This window comes from Ylistrum balloti, unplaced genomic scaffold (assembly GCF_031769215.1).
Source record: "Ylistrum balloti isolate Yb309-2 unplaced genomic scaffold, AGI_CSIRO_Ybal_v1 Utg369980, whole genome shotgun sequence".
Lineage (NCBI taxonomy): Eukaryota > Metazoa > Mollusca > Bivalvia > Pectinida > Pectinidae > Ylistrum > Ylistrum balloti.
In genome coordinates, this window is record NW_026782068.1 from 799,333 (window position 1) to 824,385 (window position 25,053).

The 25,053-nt window shown below is 33.6% G+C and overlaps 3 protein-coding genes across 3 annotated transcripts; all 3 read right to left on the minus strand.

Moving 5' to 3' along the window:
• Positions 1-1,623: 1,623 nt before the first annotated feature.
• Positions 1,624-4,400, minus strand: LOC132547819 (perlucin-like). Its single transcript, XM_060211620.1, has 4 exons — positions 4,346-4,400; positions 3,445-3,524; positions 2,559-2,649; positions 1,624-1,844 (listed from the first exon to the last, which is right to left on the minus strand). The coding sequence occupies exons 1-4, from the start codon at positions 4,398-4,400 to the stop codon at positions 1,624-1,626; spliced, it is 447 nt and encodes a 148-aa protein (XP_060067603.1).
• Positions 4,401-6,161: 1,761 nt separating this feature from the next.
• On the minus strand, positions 6,162-9,188 carry LOC132547820 (perlucin-like). Its single transcript, XM_060211622.1, has 5 exons — positions 9,065-9,188; positions 8,706-8,785; positions 8,046-8,136; positions 7,068-7,278; positions 6,162-6,195 (listed from the first exon to the last, which is right to left on the minus strand). Exons 1-5 carry the CDS (start codon positions 9,186-9,188, stop codon positions 6,162-6,164), a joined length of 540 nt encoding a protein of 179 aa, XP_060067605.1.
• An 8,925-nt stretch (positions 9,189-18,113) lies between these two features.
• Positions 18,114-24,184, minus strand: LOC132547821 (toll-like receptor 4). The gene is made up of 2 exons (XM_060211623.1): positions 24,160-24,184; positions 18,114-20,776 (listed from the first exon to the last, which is right to left on the minus strand). The coding sequence occupies exons 1-2, from the start codon at positions 24,182-24,184 to the stop codon at positions 18,114-18,116; spliced, it is 2,688 nt and encodes an 895-aa protein (XP_060067606.1).
• Positions 24,185-25,053: the final 869 nt, after the last annotated feature.

The window sequence follows — 25,053 nt, forward strand, 5'->3', positions numbered from 1 at the left end:
CTTTTCGCTTGTTGTCCCGTACTAAAGAATTTCGCGGAATTCTGTGGAAGGTTGTTTTTGCAGATAGGAAGCATACTAGAACGTTTGAAATATGCACTCAAATCAGTTCTAATATATATACAAACAAATGTACAAGAAATACTTTACAGTGTCTTCGGCATTTATGAAGGGGAAGACATATTTTCTACGGACATAACTCATCTTTCCCAAAGTACTCAATGGGGTGGATTTTTACCAATTTTGGTCATAAGCATCCTTGAGCGAAGGTGAACAAAAAATATTCGATGGTCGTTAGCTTCCTGTTGGTTCAAATTTTGTATATTTTGTTCTCATTGGAGAACATGACATCACTTAATTGGATTGACTAAGATTAACATAGTGAGTGTCGTCGATGAAGTAGAAGACGCTTTCACTTTAGGAAACCTGGTCTTATTATACATTTATTTCTTCCGCAGTCTCCGTGTAAATCTTTCTTTTGATACTATTTTTCCATAGTATTATTGAATTTGAGTTTAGATTATGATTATGTAAACATTTGGTATCATCTTGTGTTTTTATTCAACTGACCGATGGCATATAAATTAAACGAGCTGAGGGTAATGGCAATATTATGTATTAACTGTAAAATCATTTATTGTCCTGGATTTAAATTAAAATCTCATGATTTCGTAGATAAATTTAGCTCTATAAAGCTACTGATATTAATTCTATTACTTTGGAGACATATAAGTTCGTGGAATGAGAGTACACACGAAATAAATAAAAATAAGTTCTTAATGACCATATATGATTTTACAGTATATTAAAATGCACATCATTCCTTTTGGAATTAAACGAGTAGCACAACGAAAAGTCTTATATGCATATATTAAATTTTAATTTTAAATTTTCAAGTTGCCATCAATTTCACCCAATAATTTCTTCTGGTTCCCCTGACCTAATAAAATGAAAAAGAAAAACATATGAAATGAGGATTTACTACATGATTCCAGAAATCTAGTAGTACTTATGTAACATCCTACTAGGGGCAAGAAATATTAGACAGAAAGGGAACACCATTGGAAGCATTCTCCTCGTTTACGGAAACATTACAATAGGGATTGGACATCAGACAGATACTATTTCGGTCCTGTCCCACACATAACATCATACTGGCACAAGACGAAATCAATTAACATAAAATATAATTATTATATAATGATAATAATGCATTAAAAACATAACAGACGCAACTTCTATCTATCTGAATTTAATTTTGATTAATTATAATAGCTGAACTCAAGAACTTTTTGGTTTAAATATGTTAAATTTAAAACAAGTTATATGGAAAATTATATATATAATATTTATCATATATTTATATATTTGTAAGTATTTGTTTAACTTACATTTTCGTCATCTTATAAGGTTTAGAGCTAAAGTTCATATTGTATATATTTCCATTTTTTTATATTTTATTCATATATCGAAACGAAAATACAGCAATTGGTTTCTGTGTCGAAAAATTATCCTGATGAATGAGCAGTGACATTTGCATGACATTCCCCGGTAAAGCTACAGCCAAACGGAACTCACAAAAGTTTCGGAATTATTTGATATACAAAACATTTGCGATAATGTAACTCACTCAGTTTCACATATGAATGAGTAATCAGATGTACATATGACATCATTTAGTCCTCCTTGTGAACCCTGCAGCGTCAAACAGTCTCCGTTGTGACCGTCATCGTTGGGGTTGCCAGGTAACCAGTGACCTGGATTTATTTTATGCTTTGTTGATGACCATTCCCAAACACCTTCAACAAACATGTCACTTCCTCCCAGATAGAATTGGTCGTGGAAAGCTGTAGGACACAAAAGAAGTTATGTAATCATATGTTAAATATTATGCACATAACGGTTAACGCTGAGAGCCTCCCACAAACACATGAACTAACATTGCATGCATAAGGTACCTTATATAATGAAAAAAAAACTATTATGTTACATCAAGTATCATAAAACCAAATCTTAATCATTTTATAGGAATTATATAAATTTTATAAAAGTTATTTATCTTACTTACGACTATGATGAGAAATTGGAAGACAGATATAAAAAGCAGTAGTAGTTGATAATGATGAACGTTGACAAATCATGATATGACGACTCAAGTAACAAGATGCCTCTGGGTCTTCCTTGCTCACCTTAACTCTAATGATGGTTTTACATTTACATTTCATATTATTAACATCATAACTGGAGATAATTAATATCAGTGGGGAAAATATTCAAAACTGTACAGCTTTTGATACCAAATGTAAACATTATTCATCTTTGCCTGAGTGATTTATTTTCCATATGGAAAAATCTACTAAAGTCCAATAGCATTCAAACTCATTTTGTTCACATTATATGTCAGACTTCATGGAAGGAACCTTTCGGTCATATAAACTGTAATATAATATGATATATCATCATATCATATAACTTGATTCAATATGATATGATACAATTGTGTCAGGATTTATTCCTTGAAACTGTTAAGTATGACTATTGCTTTCTTCGAGATTACTTACCATGTTCAGACTTCGCATGTCCTATAAGAAACGTAAGCGTAATCGCCTCTTCTGGCTCTGCGAGTTTTGCATTGAAGCTCCGACATATAGCCTAGGCAAAGGAGTAACAACAAAAAAGATATATGTATATATAGGTGTTTATATGTTAGTAATAAGATCTCGTTGAAAATGTTTAGCTTCAGGGTTTAATGTTTTACTTTTTACATTGTTTTATATAAATAATGAGGACAGAGGTAATTAATTTTTGTTCAACTAAATGACTTCCAGATGATTAAGTAAGGGGAAGTATTTTATCTGTAGAAGCTTATTTAAATTATATTTCTTCATCTTAATGAAGGAACCTTCATTAAATAAAAAAGTAAGTCAGTGCATAACAGCGATTCATTGAAACATGTAAACATTCAACAGCGTTTTGTTCTTGTCTTGTTTTGATAATTAAGCTTAGGCATTGACTCCTTTTCAAAGTCAAGGGGTCAAGTTGGTTTTTTTATCTACAACAAATAACCCCACCCTCGCCAAAGCAACACATAAAAACATGTGTCCGGGAATAAGGTAGATAAGTTCATTTATTTTAATAGCAGATTAGTAATTCAATCTCGGAGCACATGCTTTCGTTTCGCTTTCGATTTCCAAGGAATGCGTGTATTTGCCACCTTTTTGGGGAATATGGACCTAATTGTTTGCATTAGTTTAGAATACTTTCACCATTCTGGCCAATTTCGATTTAAACCAGCATTTAAACAGTCAAAATCCAAACTCAAATGCGAAAAAAAAATCGTTGAAAAATAGCATGTGGTGGCTAAAGCGTATGACCATTCAGGCCAGGTGACATAAAAAATAATTTCAATAATGAAACTTATAAGCTTGACTTTCATCTGACACTTACATTAGCGTCCGCCCAGGTTCCAGGAAACTGACTGAAGAAGAAACAGTTAATTGGTCCCTGTACCCATCCAAGCGGACAGCCTGTAAAACCATTATTCATACAAGCCGCCGTTCCAAATGAATATGAACACGTTTATCAGATGAATTAATGCAATGCATTATTGATATAATTATCAAACCATTCATGCCTTTTCTGCGTTTTCTCACTCCTGATAACAGATAACTTTGTTTAATATCTAGGTTAAAACACACCATCATCAGCGTGATCACAAACACATTTTCGCTCGTTACACATTTAGTGTGATGACAGCATTTCCGCCTGTAGTCAAGACGTTTTTCCTCTTAGTATCCACATTAAATTTCTAATCAATAACCGTGTAAAATCATCTCTTTTTCATGGGGGTTCTATTTTCATTGATTTCTTGAGTAAGCTAAATCTGCGAATTATATGTCTGCGAAAACATATTTTTCAGAATCGTGAAATATTAGTCCAACAAAAATATATGATTTTACAGAAGCTACTTCGATACATACGTAATCTGAAAAAAAAAATTTTAATACTTTTAATACTGATATTATTTGTAATTGCTTGATGTGGACGGGCACCAAGGGTGCATAATTCAGTATATGTAGTTTTTCAACTGAGAGGACAATTACCATCAGCAGGATAGATTTAACAAAATAGTACAGGGTGTATACTGAACATCGGAAAATAGTCAATACCTGTAAACATGAGGAAACATGTTCAGTTATAAAAAAATAAATCGATATATAACATTTAGATTTAAAGAAAAAATAACGATTTTAGTATTATTTGTCAGTACATCATGGACATGCATTAAACATCAAATAAAACATAGTGTCGATACGAAATAGTTTACTATCATTGTTGACGTACATACCTTGTGCCTTGACTACCAACAAGAGTAACAGTGTAGCATGGATCCAACCAGACATTGTCTTTGTCTAGTATACACGACTTTACATAGGTGTGCCCCTTATCGAAATTTATCAGGGCTGTTTCACCAGGTCAGATAGCACAGTGCCTATCTTTGGACTGTATTTTAGCATTTTTTTAATGCACGTTATCTGTCCTACTCAGTAAGCATTCTTTGTATTACAAACACTTGTCTACCTTGATAGGGACGTCAATGGTTTCAAACATTTTTACTGATTGTATAAAGATGTCAAATCATATTGTCAATGGGCACTCCGAAATGTCAATTTGATGTTGATGCATAAAATACTAGCTTATTTTAATTTCACGTCATAAAAATCAACCTAAGTAAATAGCTGGCGTTATGTGATGACCACATCCGTCTTATCCACCAGAACTGGAAATCAAGGACACGGCAGACACTTCCTCACCAGCCGCTTACATTTATATTTTCTTACAACGATCTCAATAAGCTGTATAAAATAACCTGACGATTACAATTTCCCTGTGGTATATTTTCCATTCCTGGATAGCAAGATACTGGCATTTTAAACAATTGGTTATTGCTTGTAGCAGCTGATTCAATATTAAAGGTCCTCTTCCAATTACCACGAAGTTCTTCAACTGACAGGAAACCTCGCACCACTGGGTTTCGAAAGAGCTCAATGAGAAATTTCTTTGTGCTATAAGTAGCTAGAAATATTTGATGCTGATAAGTTAGCTGGTTGTTACTGTTGTCGTATACCGGGTTCTCTTTTGTGGACGTGGCGTTACTTCCTTGGATTGACCAATATTTATAAGTCTATGAAACTTAAGAGACATACTCATCCGGATCACTTGGCCCTGTTCTCTATACTGTTTTAAGGAGTCTCGGTGTAAATCTTTTGGTCAAATTTTTGCTTTTGTTTTATTGGATTTGAGATTGGATAATAGTATGTTGACCAGACAGTATTCTCCTGTTTTTGTTTTTTAGGAATTTAACGTCCTTGCAAAACACGGGGTCATATTAAGACGGGGTGTTCCAGTGTAGCCAGCATATCCAATTAGATCACTTCAATGTCCTCTTAGTAATTGACATGGAAGAAACATCACAGCTGATTTTTTTCATTTCGTATCGCATCCTGGAATTCTACAGGACAGAATGAAACTAATCAATTATGTGGTATTTGATATTTTTTTCTAAATCCAAGGTGTATTTACATTAGTGTATCTTAATATATATATCCTCATCGTGTCAAGCTAAAGCATATATTTTTTTTATTTTGAGATAGAGAACAAAACATTATATTAACTATTGCATGACATGGCTTCGATATAACCTTACCAACGTCAGATGTGTATTACCAGCCCATAAATTGCCAAGAGCGTAAGAATGTAAGCAAATTGAGGTTGTCTTACCTTTTGTGATATGATGAATATTGAAAACGGTGATTATTTGAGTACCAATGAATGTCACTTGGATAAATGCCAATTCATTTTGCCCTTACCCTGTTGACATGCATATGCCTATGAATAGCAGCTGAAAACATTTCAATGCTTCAGTAATTAGGAAAGGTGCCCGTTTAAGTTCAACTGTAGGAAATGCACGACTTGTAAACCTTAGAAGAATCTAGTTAAGGGGATGTACACCATTTAAAAACTTTGCATCAAATACCTATCGATAGAAACTAAATTTTTAAATATCGATACATTTCTACATAAATATTTCTAATATATAATAACGCTAATACAAATTAGCGCGTTTATGTCGTTTTATTGTCGACAGAAATATCATCATCTTATCAGCCTATGACTTGTGTGCCCTCCTCTTCTGACCTGTAAAAGATAATACAGTTATAAAATTTCGTTCACAAAAACATATCACAGTTCGAATTTTCTTATTGATACATTACAAACAATCAAACCGCAGTACACCAATACACGAAAAGACAATACTTGAAATTATTATACACAATTTCAAACCCCGAAATTTACGTGTTTGATACACATTAGTTTGCTTGTTTGTTCCATTCTTTATATTTGAGAGCGTGACATTACTTACTTGGGTTGACGATTTACTTGGCGGGTGTCATTGATGAAACAGAAGACACTTTCTCTGATGGAACACCTGGTCTTATTTATTCTCCTTGAACTTGTTCAGGAGTCCCCATGTAAATATTTCTTTTGTTTACATTTACTCTGGTGTCATTGACTTATGGGTGATCATTCTGTTAAAATGTGTATATTTTCCTGTTTACTTATCTCAGCAAGTAACTGATCTTTCATAACTTTCAAGATTAAAATCTGAACAAGATTTTTAAAATGAAGGTTGTTATGTATTTACATACAAGTATAATGAAGATCATTAGAACTAGCATCTTTATAGTGTATATATACATCAGGCATTTATCCATGCAAATCTCCAGGTCTCATTACATTATCTTGTCTTGTTTCGTTTCGTTTTAATTGCCTGTGAAAAATCATAATAACCGCTGGACAACCATACCAGTTAATTCAGCTGTTTGTACCTTTACCAATTGGATGAATCGGTGAATCAGAATAAGACAAACAAATTTCTAGGTACTATTACGGCTATTCGTGTCATTTTCTCACTGGTGTATAAATATCCTAAAGTAAGATGTTGTGAGTAGATATCCTATGACTCTTTTGATTGCATATTTACAAAACGGAAAATAACTTTTTCTTACTCGAGTTGACAAATGAACGAATAGGTTGATGTGCAGGGAACATCGTTGAGCACTCCCCCGACGAAAGTGAGACAATCCTCATTATGGCCGGAATCACTTGGACCACCAGGTGACCAATGGTTTTTGTAAATCATTGTTTTGGTAGATGACCACAACCATATTCCCTCTACAAACATGTCACTTCCACCGAGGAAAAACTGTCCGTGGTTTGCTTATCATTTAAGAAAATATGATTGATACACGTTAGTTATTACGTATTATTATCAATACAGAATGTGGTATGCTGGCTTGATACACAGTGCATAAAACTATGAAACCATTAAACAGACATGCTGTTAAATCATATAATTTCCATTAAAAGATTGTATAAAAGACACACAAGTAAATGACAACTTGAATACAAATTTAGAATTAAAGACAGTAGAGCAAACAATGAATTAAATTATATCATACAGGTCTCATCATTGAAAGTAAGGGCCTGAATTGCGAAAGATAGAAGGTGAGTGAAGAAAATCCAAAGCGATCTAAAGAAAAAAATGTAGATGAGAAGTGCTCTAGCCCTTAATTCAACACAATTTTCATATACCTTACAATTTTAAAACCACGTGCATGTGCATGTTCTGCGTCAAGTCACTAGATGAATGAATTAAAACGTGACATCAAAGTTACGTTTTTATTGATAAAACTGACAATTAACACAATTACATGAAGCAAAGAAAGAGTGATTGTTTTTATATCAGAAAGTAGAAAAAGTGTTAACAATTCCGGTCTTCCATTTCACAAACTTTAAAATTTCGTCGGGCGTCATCCACAGAATCTACCAGGCATTCAACAATTAAGGAAAATTGGACTTCTTAAAAGTCTGTCAAAGAGACAAGTTGACGCCAGACAAATGTACGACAAGCGAACTACTGACGGACGACGGTTGCTGCACTGCGAAGGGATAAGTAAGCTTATTGCATTCGGATACGAACTTACCACTAACATTTTTCGATGCCTTAGAAAGGAACTGGAAAGAATCTTCCTCTATTGGTTCTGCAAGTTTTCCAAGAAATCCTTGACAAACACTCTGGCAAAATATTAAAATAAATTTCATTAAAATACTTCTACCTTGGCTATTATTTTTACAGAAAAACAAATCACTGAAGAGAGTTGTTCATCAGGGTTTCAACTACGTTATTTCAATGTTTTAAGAAAATTATTCCAAGTTTAATCATTGATTTTTACAGAAGAGTATTATCTTCTTAATGTCCTCTTTCTATTTAAACACTGTGCTAGATGTATTTAAAAGAAGACGTAACCGTCAGGTGAGTTCATTATTAGGTTGTATAATAATTGGTGTGTTTATTGTTGTAAAAGCATAATGAAATACCATCTTAGGACTAGACAAAGACATTTGATTACGTGCGAAGTAGTTTTCAATGAAAATAAATAAACAGAATTACAATCTCTCCTTGCTGATCTTAATGCTTCAGATCACCTAATTGCTTACAATTGAAAGAAATATTTTCTATTTACTTCCAAACCAAACTTAATTTACAATTATCTACATAAGCCGTAGCTAATATTTGAAAATATTTTTACATCGTACTTGATCATATTTTTCAGCGACATATTTGCTACTATACGCATACCTACATTTGCATCTGCCCAGGTTCCACCAAAGTGGCTGAGAAAGTAACAATTTCTCGGCCCCTGTATCCAACCGGGAGGACACGCTGAATAAGGAGAAATAAATTTAATACAACATCTTCGACATCGTTTTTTATTGCCGGGATGTAAGTATCAAGACGCTTAGCATCATGGTTAGAAGTATAATTGATCAAATGTTATCGTTGTTAAAGTTATTCATAAGACATATTAACATATGTTTGCCTCTAATGACAATTCGGTGGCAAAATATGAACTAAATGTATACAGAGACACTTAAACAAGCACAAGAATAATACATCCAGGAGTTTAATTCATCATTTCGCTCTACTATGTCTAAATTATACAGGTGATTTTCACTTGTTTGAATTTTGTGTCTTTTTGTGCTTGATAGGAGACACCGGCCATGTCAATTTTCATCATTCCAAGAACCAAAGAACGGAACCAAGAGCCAAACAAGTCTATCTCCATATTTATATAGGACAAGGATTTTATCTTATGGGAATACTTGTCAAAAATCTCATCAACCTACATCTTTCGAAATCTCTGTTTTATTTCAGTTTTCGACATCTAGCGAGAAAAAACATGATATTTTGCTCAAATCTTTGGATATCGAATCAACTGCGACATAGGTTGGGGGAACATAGTTATTGCTATTTGGAAAACCCATAGTAATGAAATGAAAAAATAACACGTATTATAGAGCGTGTCTGAAAACAGGAGGTAAATATACATATAGTAAGAACAACTTAGTATAGGTTTGTTTGATTTCTATAAAAATATCTATGAATAATTCTTCTATATATTCCAAATTTAATTAATCAGGACTTTGCTGTTATCATATCAGTTAAAAAACATACCTTTAGTTAGGGCAATACACCAACATATCAGCAACGTTGATTTAGTTAATCCGATTAAACGATACATTCTTCTGGTGTTATCAGTGCATGCTTTCCCTGTAGAGTATGATCGATTCAAAGGCTGTTATCTGCTGATAAGACCTTATCTTCTACTAGCTATGTCGTTGTGTAGAATCCATTGGGGCAAAACCTAAAAATCTCTATGATAGTTTTTCTTTAGGGATAAATCCATGTTGTAATCCGATTTTGTTTGGCAGTCTGCATTTTTCAAATTTTAATTATTCAACAATATGACGACAAATACAAATGTATTTACATTTGTTAATTGCATATGTATAACCATTTGGTCTGTGTTTCTATCAATAACCAGGGTCATTTAATGATGGCTTCCCAATGTATGATATAAAATGTGACTGATTGGGTTGTGAAATATGAAGGACAAGATAACTGCAAAAATAGAGAATATTCTATTTATCAAGATAAGTTGAAATGCGTTTAATATGACAAGCACATCGCGCTGCAATAGATTAGTATATCTTGTCAATTAAACATAATTAATAGGTCTGCGTATTCCTCTATGTCAAATTCATTAGTATACAACAATTGTATGACAAAAACACAAAATGAGCGTTTCGAAACAGCTTAATCACAAGTGCAAGCAAGGTCATAGTATTATTTCTGAGTCATTTATCATTTGTATGATCAGTCTGAGGTTTGTGGTCGTTGAAGTAAGCGGAGCATCCTCGACATGAACAAAAGAGCGTTCAAATCATGTTTAAACAGATATGTATAGCTGTGTCTGGCGTGGCACGTCAGCTCCACAGGATCAGGGAACTTCTACCTCTCGGTCCATGATGAACATTATGTAGGAGTCGCTCGGATGTGCAAATGTGAATGTATGGCGGACGTCATCAATATCAGATTACGCGTTTTTATATTAGAAAAAACTTTGAAGAAGCAAGTGTTCCATTCTACCATTGGTCAACGGTATTGTACAACATATGACTTGTGTATTCCATGCTCTCTTTCATTCTTGAACAGCAGATTGACCTAAAATCCACCATTGCTTAATACGTCTGCATTTGGTTAAGTGGTCTTGTTTCTCCTGTTCCACAGCCGCTGATAGAATTGATATAATGGAGGTCCCTACCGTAAAAGACACTTTGGGGTATCTTTAAGAGCTCCAGTTTTATTTACATGTCCTTCCCCCAAGGCCTTCACGCTACCAGTTATATCTATTATTTATCATTGTTTTGCTGGTTTTACTTCGCATTTCTAATTGTTTGGAGTGTTTGAAAAGTAAGATATTACCAATGGCAAAGAGATTCCTCCCCCATGAAAAATAATCGGTAACCTTTGGATAGGCGAGAAAAGAACCACAATCTTCGGAATTGTAACCTTCTTTTGCTTCATCGACGACAAATATGGTGGTTGAGGTTGAATTCAAGAGATTTTACATTCTTGATGTCATATAAAGAAAGTTGCACACACTGTACCTCATTTTAACATGTCTCTATAAACCCTTGATGAGTTTGCAACCATATCCATGTTACTATGGGTGTGGTATTTCAATACAATGAACAGGACAAAGAACGTTGTTAACTAATTAAACAAACACAAATGAAATTATTCATTGTACACAAACTTTTAATATTGAATTGAAGTATTCAAAATCACGTGTCCAACGAAACCAGCTTTCCTTCCTCAGAACTTGTTTTCATCCAACCAATCCTGGCTCGACTTCCAACCTAGGGAAACAACAAACTGTGTAATACATCCACAATTGCGCTGGTGTAATTCAGGAAGACAGTGTATCTAAAAGGCGTTTCAAAATGAAGGCAGTCAGTCCAATAATGTTAGTATGCATTCTTTGGTAATGTGACTGACATCCATTATCAATGCAGACATAAAATTAACCTAGACTCGTATAATAATATAGGATGGAAATACGCCGTTCTTGTCAAATCTAAATTAACTTTAAAATGTGTTGCTTCACCTGATATCGCGTGATACGACAGGTTTAAAACCTCCGAGTTAACATTTCGAACCATTTTTCTACCTGACACACACACATTATATAAATATATGTTTCTGTTTACTCTTTTTCACAAATAAAGAGGTTCTTGGAGTGACATTCTAAATCATTGAATCCATTGCTATGCAAAGTGAGACAGTCGCCATTGTTGTTGTCATCGGATGGCTCTCCTGGCAACCAATGATTAGTCATTACTTTCATTCCTGAGGAAGACCATTCCCATACTCCCTCTACGAACATGTCGTTTCCGCCCATGTAGAACTGCACTCCTGAAGCTGCAACATATCATTCTGAGGATGCAGTGATGGTCAACATTTCACTCTCTGGCCATACTAATGAAATACTAATCTTCGCATTCATTCGATTCGCCTACTGTTCTATTTATAGGTTAGTTATCCTTGACCAGCGAACATGTAGAATTGGTAAGAGATCGAGATAGGTTTTTCCAAGTCGAAGCTGAACGTTTACAACTCTCACTTGACGCAGAATTGAGAATTAGATGATGCAGAACAGAATGGACGGGATTACTCAATTTATATGGAGCATACTAATGTTGAAAAGTCATTCAAGCTATTAATCACAAATTCGGAATTCTTGATTTTTAGAACCCAAAGTTAGGTTTTATAGTGCGTTTTATTTTTTCAAGACAGTGTTTGTTTGCTATTTCGAGCCCGTAAATGCAAATGAAAATTATCTTTTTGTTTTACTTTTTCTCATTATTCCAGTATTCGTGTATTGCATTTGAACGTTTGAGAAAAATAAGTGACTGGAAAACTAGATCGTTCTGAAAGCAAACAATGTCTGTTATTCAAGAAAATGGGGAAAAAACAAAAAGCATATTCTGATGCCTGTAGCGGAAATTGTACTGTAGTAACATAATGTTATGCTTTTAAAATAATTTACGTAACTACAAATTATTCAAGCTTTCAACAAATCATCACCAGAACAAATCTAAATTCTAAAAAAAACTCGGTCGTTTGACCTCCATACATCCTTAAGCATGAAAGATAACCTACTAGTTCCTCGGCCAGGAAGCAGACTGTATCCCTTAAATATCTATGATAAAAGGCCAAAGGTGAGAGACAGTGTCAAGTGAGCTATTAGACAGAAGAACGATCTTCAGACAGGAGAAAAACATTTTCAAATCCCAACATCTTTTGTCCCCTTAGGGCCATAAAATTAGCAGGTACCATTTTTTACCTGTATTGCTGTCCCGAAACGAAACGAGAGCATTAAAATATACATAGTAAATCTCATGAAGTTAGTACAGTAACAACACATACTGTCTTTGACACCCTGTTTACAATGCAATTTCATCAATATTTGCTCATTACCTAATAGTTTATTAATATTATATACATCATGTTTTCTAATGCGAAGACTTTCTTAGGAAAATTCGTTCGAAATTATTTTTGCCATCGCAAGTGACAATGGTGGAAAAGGATCTGTATTGAAATAATTATGAGTGAAAAAATAATGGAGACTTTTCAAATGGAAAACTTCATACACAGGAAAACATGAAAAGGAATACAGTAAACATAACATATATCACACTCTTGTTAGTTTTCAAACGCAATGAAGATGGTTCTTACGTCCCCTGTCGTGAATCGATCCTGTCAGAAAGGAATAGGAGATTTCATCCAAAGGCTCAGCGAGTTTGCTCCCGAAACTAAGACAAACGCCCTATAATGGAAATTGACAACTTTAATGAAAGAGAATCACTGGTAAGAACAAGATGTTATATGGTTAGGAATGCAACAGGATTTTTTTTCAAAACGTGTCTAAACTACTTTGTCTTGGCAAAGTACTTTTGAATGAAATGCAAGCAAAACTTTAACGTAGCACTCAGCCACGCAAAAAACGTTATATGTACTTCTGACGTAAAACAATACAAATTGTGGGGAAATATAATTTTAGTTTACCAGTCTGTGTTAATTTGATAATGATTGTACAGATAAGGACGAGTCAGTGAGATATCACTACAAATTTACGTAAGTGACAGCGTCACCAACAGTCCGTATTAAATATAACACAGAATACGTTAAAATTGGATATTAGTAGACAATTAACGATGACCTCACTTACGGAAGCTTCACCCCATGTTGCAGTATAGCGACTTAGAAAATAACACCTACTTGGTCCCGTCAGCCAGCCTAATTGACAACCTGTAACGAAATATTTGCTGCATAATCATGTATATTAATGTTTAAGATAGATGGAGGAAATTAATAAAAAAAAAAACGAAATGAAACAAAATCATCTAGTTTGTATTATCATTATTATTTGCATTCTTGTTTTATCATTTATCCTCGAAATAACAACGGCCATATGGAGGAAGTTACGTGCGGGGGCATCAATAGCTTTGAACATTTAAGGATAACATCCCTATTACATTTTTTTGTGTAGGAAGATTTGAAACTAATGTATAAACAATGCGCCATTTAGTGGCGTAAAAGGGCTGTAAAAGATTTCGGTACAAAGATAGAATATTAAAATAGATATCTTCCATGTATTTTCAATTCACAAGCATTTCTGTAAAAACCTCAATAGATCTACAAGTAAAAATTGGAAATAGTGATCTTCACTGACTCTGCTGTATTACACACTTACATTGACCCTTACGTAAAATGCAACTAACAATGGCAGCAGGCTTTTTTAGGTGTACAATAAGCGTTTCTGACTGCAATTTCTCTATTTAGAATATTTCCTTATCTAGATTATAACAGTCATGTTTTTTTCTGAAACGAACTGCGTTCTCAGTGTATCTTAAAATTAACAGTTTGATCTTTATATTGCAATATAGATAACTATCAGATAGCTTTTCAATACAAGTTGTTTAGGAATACAGGTTGAAGATTAAGGGAAATGTTAAGTGGTCCCCACAATGGTTTCAATGACAAAGGCTCGATTTCATCATTCAGTGTGAAGTTAGATGATTCATATATTTATTAGAAGGTGTGATAATATCGTTGTTTTTAACCTTTCTCTCATTTTAGAATACCGAATTTGAATGACAAAAGGTTCATGAAACAGAAGACCTCGTACGTTTCCGAGATTTTTCCTAATATGATAGTTTACCATTTCTTGTTGAATAAGATCTTGTTTAAATTTCGGTGTTTTCTATTTATTTTGAAAACATTCACAAACTTATCTTTAAACAGATGATACGGTTATAGATGGCCGAGATAGACCATAGTTGATACGGTGATAGGCCTAAAGGGAAACGACTATAACGGACATGGAGATAGACTGAGTGGTAAACAACCCTAGTTGACATGGAGATAGACTGAGAGATAAACAACTCTAGTTGACATGGAGATAGACTGAGAGGTAAACAACCCTAGTTGACATGGAGATAGACTGAGAAGTAAACAATCTAGTTGACATGGAGATAGACTGAGAGGTAAACAACCCTAGTTGACATGGAGATAGACTGAGAAGTAAACAATCTAGTTGACATGGAAATAGACTGAGAGGTAAACAACTCTAGTTGATATGGAGATAGACTGAGAAATTAACAACTCTAGTTGACATGGAAATAGACTGAGAAGTAAACAACTCTAGTTGACATGGAGATAGACTGAGAGGTAAACAACCCTAGTTGACTTGGAATTAGACTGAGAGGTAAGCAATCCTTGTTGAAATGGAATTAAACTGCGAGTGAAATAACTATATTTGACATGGTGGAAATGGACACATTAATATATTATTGATAGTGTTTAAATGTATGTATCGGACAAAATGTATCACTTACCATAAGCTGTAGACATGCAGAACAAAATCGATAATATCAAGTGGTTATCCATATTAACGAAACGTTGACTTTCCTTAGCTTGACTATGTCTTATCAGTAGTGATAGCCAATCAGACATTTGATAAAGTGACACCGGTTTATGTATAGTCTCGAGATAAGGCGACAATTTTTTACAAAACCTATACGTTCTGTTCATTTGAGAATATCGGTTTTCGAGTTTACTTCTGCAAATTTCAAATTATAGAGCTTGGCAACCCTATAGGTTGTAAAAAAGGCAAACAAGTGAATATCATATTTTAGTATAGATTTAGAGTTATGCCTTGGTGATGTTAAAGGCCTAAACAATGAAGCAAAAGAGGCGACTGAAGAAAATAAAAAAAATGATAGAGAGAAGAGTCAAAATCTAGACAGGGAGGTGCACTAACTCCACAATGTAATCTATTTCTTTACTTTTAAATACCTGATACGTTTAAAACACGTCAATTATATATATATATTCTGAATAACAAATGATGATGAAGGTAGCGTATACAAATTGATGAAACAAAAATTATGATTAACAATCATAAACACAAACTTAAATCACGAAATTGATTTTAATTAACACCACTTGTGAATATCGGGTAGATATAAAATACACAAAAACTTTTGTTTTATACTTGTTATCGTCTAATAAACAAATGCATTCATGAAGTCAGTGCATGTTTGTGTTCGGGTGCGATATGAGCGTGAAATCCTCTTTGCGATTTTTCTACCACAGTCGCTCAAAATAATGTTCTAGATAATTTCTTAACACAAAACTAACACTTGCTGCTATATCAATTTGTCTGCTATGATTTTGTTACTTTCAAATGTCGTTTGCTATTACACACACACACACACATATATATATATATAGTAGATTTGGTCCATACCTCCTCAATATCTTGGAAATAAAATAAACAATCTAGTTTCCATTTATTTTCAGTCCATGCTCAAGGGAAATATTGGTTGCCTTGATAATATTTAACAATCTGTAAACACCTATGGCCATTTAAGGATGGTCTCCGTTTGGATGTGTTATATTCATATTAAGGAAGCTGTGATAGAACAGATTGGATTTGAAACCGACTTAATACTTTAACGTTGAAATATTCTACCTACAATGTCACATTATACTGACAACGTATAAACTAGTTTCTACACTAAAGGAAATGATATACTCTTATCGTAGTTTCTATCAAAATGTTTTCTTGATCTTTTTACTGTGATTGTTTGCTTGAGCAAAAGTATTAGCCTTTGATCCATCCTTGTCACAGTCTAAATATCAGTACCCTGAGGCAGCAGTGTAGTTGATGCGAAGTCACCTAATCTTGCATGTTTATAAGTAAGGATCAAATTATCGGATACTATATATGTCGTTGTTTGCCTTTCATGAACAGGAAATTATTGATTTTGAGTGGATTGGGGTTATAAAATAATATATATTCTGCTCTGAAGAGAAATATCTTAAAATCTACATGACCACCTCTTAATCAAGCTCTGATGATTAATTTTAACACAAGCTATTTGTGAACAATTTATTACAAAATGGTAAATGACATTGATTTTTGTGTCTAGCATTTATGTATATTTTGTCCTCATAGACAACCTCGTATTGCCAAGGTTATCTAAAAAATAGTAAGTAATGGTGAAATTAGATGTTTTCTGAAATCTTATTTGTTGTTCCGCCTATTAACCTTGATAATGTACATGAAATATCTGAAATGTATTAATCATATTCAGTATTTACTGTAATCACATATTTTTTTAGGGTGGCTAAAAGAAAATGGATGTGTTATTAGAAGAGAGAGCAGAGCATTTGTGAATTCTCAACTGATAGTACACATCATAGTTGATTCTATATGGAAGGGCTTGTTCGCAATATCGCGAGATATCGATACCTGACAGACAAAATCAAAACGAAGGATTTCAAATGAAGCAAGGTGATGAAGTTGTGGAAAAGTTTCATGATATTAATAATTTCATTGGGAGATATTCCAATATCTTACTTGATATGACGTAAAACGTGTTTTATTGTTTAATTTAATTTATCATCTTTTTTATTTGAGTTTGGATTATGATACTGTTGAGATAAAGGTACTTTCCTTTTACCCTTTGGAATCAAAACATGGAACGAGCTTTACTTTTATTTATTGGTTTCTTAGAAAATTGAATCCGTCCTCAAAAATCGTGTAAAATAATGTCCCCCAAATATAACAGTAAACGGTCATACAACACAAAAACTATTTTTTCTTTATCCTCTCGCATTTCTGTGTTTTGACAATCTACGTTAGAAAACAGAATTTGATTATCAGTACACAAATAAGATATTTAGTAACGGAAAAAACGGAATATTTTATCAAAAACTAAAACCATTCTAAAGTGATTGCTGTAATTGTTCTTTATTTAGTATTATTAAGCGATAATTATAATGATTTCCTTTCTTTCCGATCTTGCTAAGGTTTCACTTCCAAATGTGTGTCCCTAGACTTCAGTCCTCCTACGACCCTGAAATTCGTGATGAACGTTAAGTCGCAGACAAAAAGTCATTCATGATGCCACACAATATATATAAGCACAAAAAAGAGAAAGTAATCAAGGAAACAAAAGAATCTAATGAAATGTTGATAAAATACCACGATCTTACATGAGATGACAGTAGAATAGAGGAAAATTATCCCCTTGTAAAGTGGACAAGAATCAACCACAACCATGAATACATATCATCATAACGTAGTCGTTAAATGTGGAGAAATGGCTGTTGTCAGTTTATCCCAAAAAACAACCTTGCCATGGTCGTCGTCTTTGGGGTATTCGATGTAACTGTCACTTTCGATCAAATCCAGCAACATGAACGGCAATTCTTTGGCTGGAATATCTTCATAGAAGACCAACAACAGAACAGAGTTACCTCCCCTAGAATAAATACTCTCCATTCGCGCCATGTTGAATTCGTACATGCACCAGTATGACTTAAGATATGCTCGAGACAGTAAGACCACGGTTTTCCGACTTTGGTGAATAGCGTTGGTAATGTTCTGGGCTATTTCCTGCCCGGGTATAAAATCACGTTGATGAAGACAAAGGTGCAAGCCTTGTTTTTCTTCCAGGTTGGGTACCACCTCTCCTCTTACAAAACAGAAATCGTCCGAACAATATGATACAAACGCGTCAAATACGTAATCGTCGTCGTCTTCTGCATGGGCGACTGTTGAATAGCCTTTATATCGTGTCTTTGCCATGTAAAACAGGTAACGGAGTTTCCATCTATACCGATATATAATACCAGAAATAGTCAGTGATAAACACAACAAAACCATGGAAGCAAACACTGCTATGATAGCGATATAACTGTCACATGACTTACTCAGTTCAATCAGGATTCCGTCAAAGTCAGTAAATGACGCCTGTGTTCCATTAGTAAATACACAATCGTATCCATGGAAATTTACAAAAAGGGCTTTGTTTTCGCCTATCCATTTCAGGAACTCTAATTCCATACAGGAACAGTCCATTGTGTTTCCTACCAAATTAACCGTCACATTGTTGACCTTTAAGCTTCCTATCTGGTCACGCTGTCTCTCTTTGATTGTTCGTAGTTGGTTGTGTCTCAAGTCAATATACTTCAGATATCTCATTTCTGACAAATCTAAACTGAACTCACTTAACGCATTATTACTAAGGTTTAATATCTGGAGTGTGTATTGATGCTGTAACAGACGACTTGGTAAAGAATAGATATGATTTGTAGATAAATCTAGAATTTCTAAATTTGTAAAATTCTTGAATATTCTTCCATCATGATCTGTACTTAGCACAACTCCTAATAAATTGTTTTGAATGAATAAAGTCTTGACATTGTTATCGACTGGAAAAATATAATCCGACATATAACTACAATAATTATGAGACATATATAAATATTTGATATGCTTTAAATTGTTCAATGGTCCTCTCCACGAATGAAATAGATTATTACTTAGATCTAAAATCTCTAAATTATTTTCTTCAAAATACATTGAACCTATTTCAAAATTCATTGAATTGCTCCTGTAGTATAATTCTCTCAACGATGCTGGAAAAGAGAATTTTGTTAAAATTTTGTTGTCGTGGTTTAGCATTCGTAAAGGGTTTTTGTTACAGCTGAGTAATTCAGTAGATAAAGCGAATGTTACGTCGTCATGAGATGGTGGCGGGGCACGCCAATCGTTACAATCACTACTTCCAGTTTCTAGATTATGAGCAGTGCCTTGATGACCGGCGTGAATTATCTCTATATTTGTTAATTCGGACATAAATTCCATATAGTAAAGCCCAAATGATAACTTATTATCGGATATGGAGAGGAATTTAAGACTTTTCGGAAGTTTCCTTGCCACTCCGGTTTCCAAAATAGCTATCCTATTGCTTTCCGTGTACAGATGTGTCAGGTTTGTGTTATGGAGGTTTTCCACATCACCCCTATGAATTACTGTACTAGGACCAAAGGTGCAATGCAAGCGACTTATGTCTAGGACGCGAATAGATGTGTATTGCATATCATTTGTGATGTTCGCAAGTACTCGGAATGTCAAGCATTCGTTAGACGAGACATTGAGAGTGTGAAGTGGTTTCAATCCACGAAATGTTCCTGGTTCAATTGCACGAATATTGCATCTGGAAATATCCAAATTCTCGACATAAGGAACATTTTTAAAGAAATCGGATCTAAATTTTCTGATGTTGCAGATCCCTGCTTCTCCAGATAAATCCAATATTTTCAACTTGGTCAATAATTTAAAGCTTTCATCGAAACCTAACAAATCTACTCCATCCAAGAGCAACGTTTCCAAGTTTCTCAATTTAGCAATGCTGATTGGAAATCTTAGGTTGGTTGGTGTATATTTCATGTTATTTTGTTTTATATTCAAATATGTCAAATTTGTCAGTCCCTGAAAAATGGTATCGGAAAAAACGGATTTAGTATATTGTAGGAAATTATTGCTTAGATCTAAGTATTCTAAGTTTTTCAAATCCTTAAATGGAAATGACCTGAACATATATAACTTGTTTCCTGATAGGTCCAAATAAGTAACGGATTTAGGGAATCCTTCTCCAGAAAAGTTTCTAATTTTGTTTCCCTGTAGGAATATTACTGACACGCTGTGATGAAATCGTGGAACGAATTCGATATCAAGATGTGAACAGTCAGCCACATAAGTATTGTTACTGGAAACATAACAACGACACACACTCTCTGCTGTACAATTAGTGGATGAGTTTGTAAGGCTTCGGACACGTTGAAAATGATTGGTCAAGGTGAAATCACGTGGAATATCCAATCCATCCTTGTTGGTGTCTTGACCATCAACGTCTTGTGTGCTTAAGTACACAGAAAGTAAGGCAACTCCTGGAAATTAATGTATTTCAAATGTAAGTTACAGTTGAGCTGAACTTCTGGAACTTATACTAATTGTCTAAATATCAACCATATGATAGATACAGAAAAGAAGTTAAAAATCAGGAAATGCACATCTTACGTTTTGACTTTACAAAACACCTTTACTATCAACAATGAACTTTTGAACGTTCTTACAAATAGTTACACTTTTTTTTCTCTAATGTATTTCAGTATACCATATCAAACATTTCACAACAAGAGTAAAAATCTAATATGTTGTGTTTCCATATTGGTTTACTTCATCAATTAATTTCTTTTTTTATTTTTTGACAGGAGAGGTTGTCAATTAAATTGACACGGATGAACATTATTATGTACAAGGCAATGTGTATATGTTCCATTTCCTGTCTCCAAACTCGTTGATAATTCTATAATGTGTAGATATTATCTTGAATATAAAAAACATTTAAACAGTTCCTTTTTACCAAAGGAAAGTTAAGACATAAATTACAAGTTTTGGGTATTACAGAAGACACAATAAGACTTAGACGACATAATTTGGTTATCTGCTCCTTAGTGTGCCAGTTAGTTAAGTTATCATATACCTTGTTCTCATTTGAAGACGTGACGTCACATACTTGGATTGACTAAGGTTTACCTGGAAGGTGTCGTCGATGAAGCAGACGATGCTTACTTACTCTTCCGGAACACCTGGTCTTATCTTCTTTGTACTTTTTCAGGAATATTTGTGCAAACATTTCGTTATATTTTGCCACAGTTTTATTGAATTTGAGTTTGAATTATGATTATGTTGACATGTTGGTATTTTCTTTTTGATTGCTATAATCAGGCAAGTCCGACGCTTTCAAAACAAATACAAGAGACGAAAAATGGTTCCGTGAGTTTCCTGTCTGGATTTTAGACTTGAAGATATGTTACCACTTTGGTAAGGTACTGATCACAATAAGCACATAATTATTGTGTTTCGTTTTATTTTACAAAATGTCTTGACCAGTGTTTTTTTTACATATTTCTATATCTTTTTGAATGAAAACAGGAAATGAGACCACTCAAGTGAAGCGGAAATATTAAGACATTAAAATGACAAACAGCCACATGACTACAAATGATTAGAATAGACATGTTGGAAATAACTTTTATATTTCAACTACAAGCAGATGTCGTAATCATAATGGATAATATGATTACTTTCTCTATAATTACTTCAAAAATATACAGATCTTAGTACACTAATCACAAAAACAAATAATTGAAAACGAGAAGAAACAAATAAAATAAAAAAATTCTGAAAATTACTCTTTCATTCAAACTGAGTTATCTACCCTGACATCTAAAGATAATTATTCAATACGTCTTGTATTTGAACTTTGCATTTAATTGTTCAAAATAAAATTATGTGTAAACATGAAATAACGTGTTCAAATCTTGGTTGCTATGACAAATTTGAAATACAAAAATGATGCTTCAAAACTTAAGAAATTATATTTTTTAGTTTCCTTTTAAACAGTCAGGTAGTCGTCTACACCATAAATTATGTAATGCAACCCTTTTTAATGCACTAAATTGTATGCAGACGGAAACAACATTTTCTATTTTACAACTTGAGATGATGTAAAAACGAGTTGGTAACCATGGGAACGACCGCGAGTAAGTAACATTACTGGCATATGTATATACATAGGTTCCTCCTACTGTGATACCAAATAATATGGAGTTTCTGCCTGTGTTTTATTTTCATTTCTATTATCTTCAACACTACCTAACGATAAGAATTTTTTTTTTTCAAATCTTCGAATTTCGAGTTGCTAAGATAACGTCATAATTGGAAAATCATGCTTTTTGTTACAAGATTTTAAAACTCATATTCTTCTATTTCTTGATATAAAAAGTCGCTTGCCGACACGTTTTCTAACAGAAAGGGTGAAAATTCACGTTGAAGTAAAATGACGGATTGTCTTTATCTTATTTTTTTTTTATTTGAAAATCTTTGGAGTTAGGGAATTGGAGCATTTTAATTTTTTACTGCTTGGTTGAAATTGCAATCTGTATATATATTTCATGTGGCATCCCGATATATTTTAGCCCCTAAATGAGAACTGACTACTGGAATCGAGTTTCCGTAAAATGAGGTATGAGAGGTAGCAACAAAAAGACCAAAATACTGAATTATGAAAAATCGTGTCACCTTTCCGTGAGTAAAAAGCAATATTTTTATGAGAAAAGTTAAAGCTAATCTAAATCAGATTTTATGTCTTGTCTGACATTAACTGAATCCTAGTTTGCAGTAAGTCAAGTAGGTAAGATATAGATAAAACGTTGAACATATGATTTATGATATATGTATGTTCGTAAACATACAGAAATGTACATCTTGGATATGTGTTCGTGGTTATCAAAGCTATAATCGTTATGAAATACGTTCACACTACAAACAAGTCCCATTTGTGTATTCAGCTGTCTAAAAGTGCTTCCGACATTGTCCTTTTTTGTGAACTCTATACACAATCATATCCCTGACTTGTTTACCCAATACCATACTGAAGGATAGCCTTCGTATGATGGTAGACTATACTGAAGCGTATTTTGTGAAAAATGCGACCAAATACAAGAGGAAATATATGGGAAAATGAAATTGTTCAAATAATCAAATTTATTATTAACTGTACCTTCTAAATAAACTCCAAATTTATAAACTAAAGCATTACGGAGAGATATAGGTCCTATCTATTGTACTTCGTGGTGTAAATTCAATGCTAGTGTTATGTAAATATACATGCGGAGTGTAAGATCATATGGACTCTGAAATCGTCGAATTTATTTCCTTAGTTCACAAATAAAATCAGCTTTTCATTTCATTATTAAACTTTGAAAAAAACGAAAACAGCAGCTGATTCATTCTGTCTTGTCTCGTGTACCACGCCCTCAATAACATCAAACATTTAACTCACTCTCTGTTACGATACGCTGAATAAAAATTATTGTCGTTCATAAGTAATTATTGATATTTGCTAAGAATCTATACGGTAGATAAAACTTAATGATTGATTGTCAGCAGATATATGTTTTAATCTTATATTGACTTGTAGCATTTATGGGCGTTATGAACGACAGCTTTGCATGTCAGACAGTTTAGTACTTGTGGTTACCTGGCTTAAACCTTATTTAAGTTATCACTGTATTAAAACTGTACTCAATTACTCAAATCGATAGAGATATTTGAAAAAAAAAATATCCTTAAATCCCCATATCTCCTGATTGTTGATATGGTTACATGGTCCTAAAATGTTGTTATTTAGGTTATCGTGTGCTAAGGTGATCATTTCTAACAACACTGATATTTACTCTAATCATTCATTTCACAATGTACTTACCAATCAACGTTGTTAACTGTTTCATAGTTTACACTGCCTCGTGCGTATTCTTGGTCTACAAAATTACAGGTCATCGGGTACAGTAACTGATTGATATACGTATGGTATATAAACCTCTCAAATTACAATATAAGAATGCAATGTCCAAGTTTTATAGTGGAAAAAATTAACTCTCTAGATCATACTGAAATATAGTAACTTTTCATCAATGTTACAATGAATACACACACCACTGTGATCTTCATAATCTACATCTCGGACAAAACAATTGTAAGATATGCTTACCTTAAATCATTCAAGCTGTAGTGAAATTGAAATTCTAACTTCCCCAATGATTTTAAACTTCCTGTTTGGTTAAATATTTTTAACTTCATATATATATATATATATATATATATAATGTTTAAATTACCAATAGCGGTGATGAGATATGAAATTTGATTCCTTGTGTGCGATATATGTCATTGCCGGCTCAATGCACACGATAAAAGCAAAATATATTTGCAACCATGCAGTAGGTAATTTACTTATGAACAGGAGATTTAAAGACGCTACTCAGTACGTGACTCGTTAATGAACTATAGGTAAAGTCGACAATTTGGTGTATACACAGTTTCTAGTATTAAGTAGGAAATCTCAGGTGTTGACCAGAGCTGTGTTGTTCGCCATACTCTACCCATGACGGTTAGTGTTTCTCATAAAGCTGAGAAAAGAGCTGTGGTGATGTGTTTGTTTCTGGTGATAAGATACCTAAACCCTATTTCTGTATAAGTAGCATTCGACTGGCCTCCTGTATGTTGTTCAGCGAGATTGCCTGCAGTTACGACAAAGAGATCCCGCCTCAAAATGATCTTTGATGTTCACAGGGAGAAAACCCCAGCAAACTACAGGAAA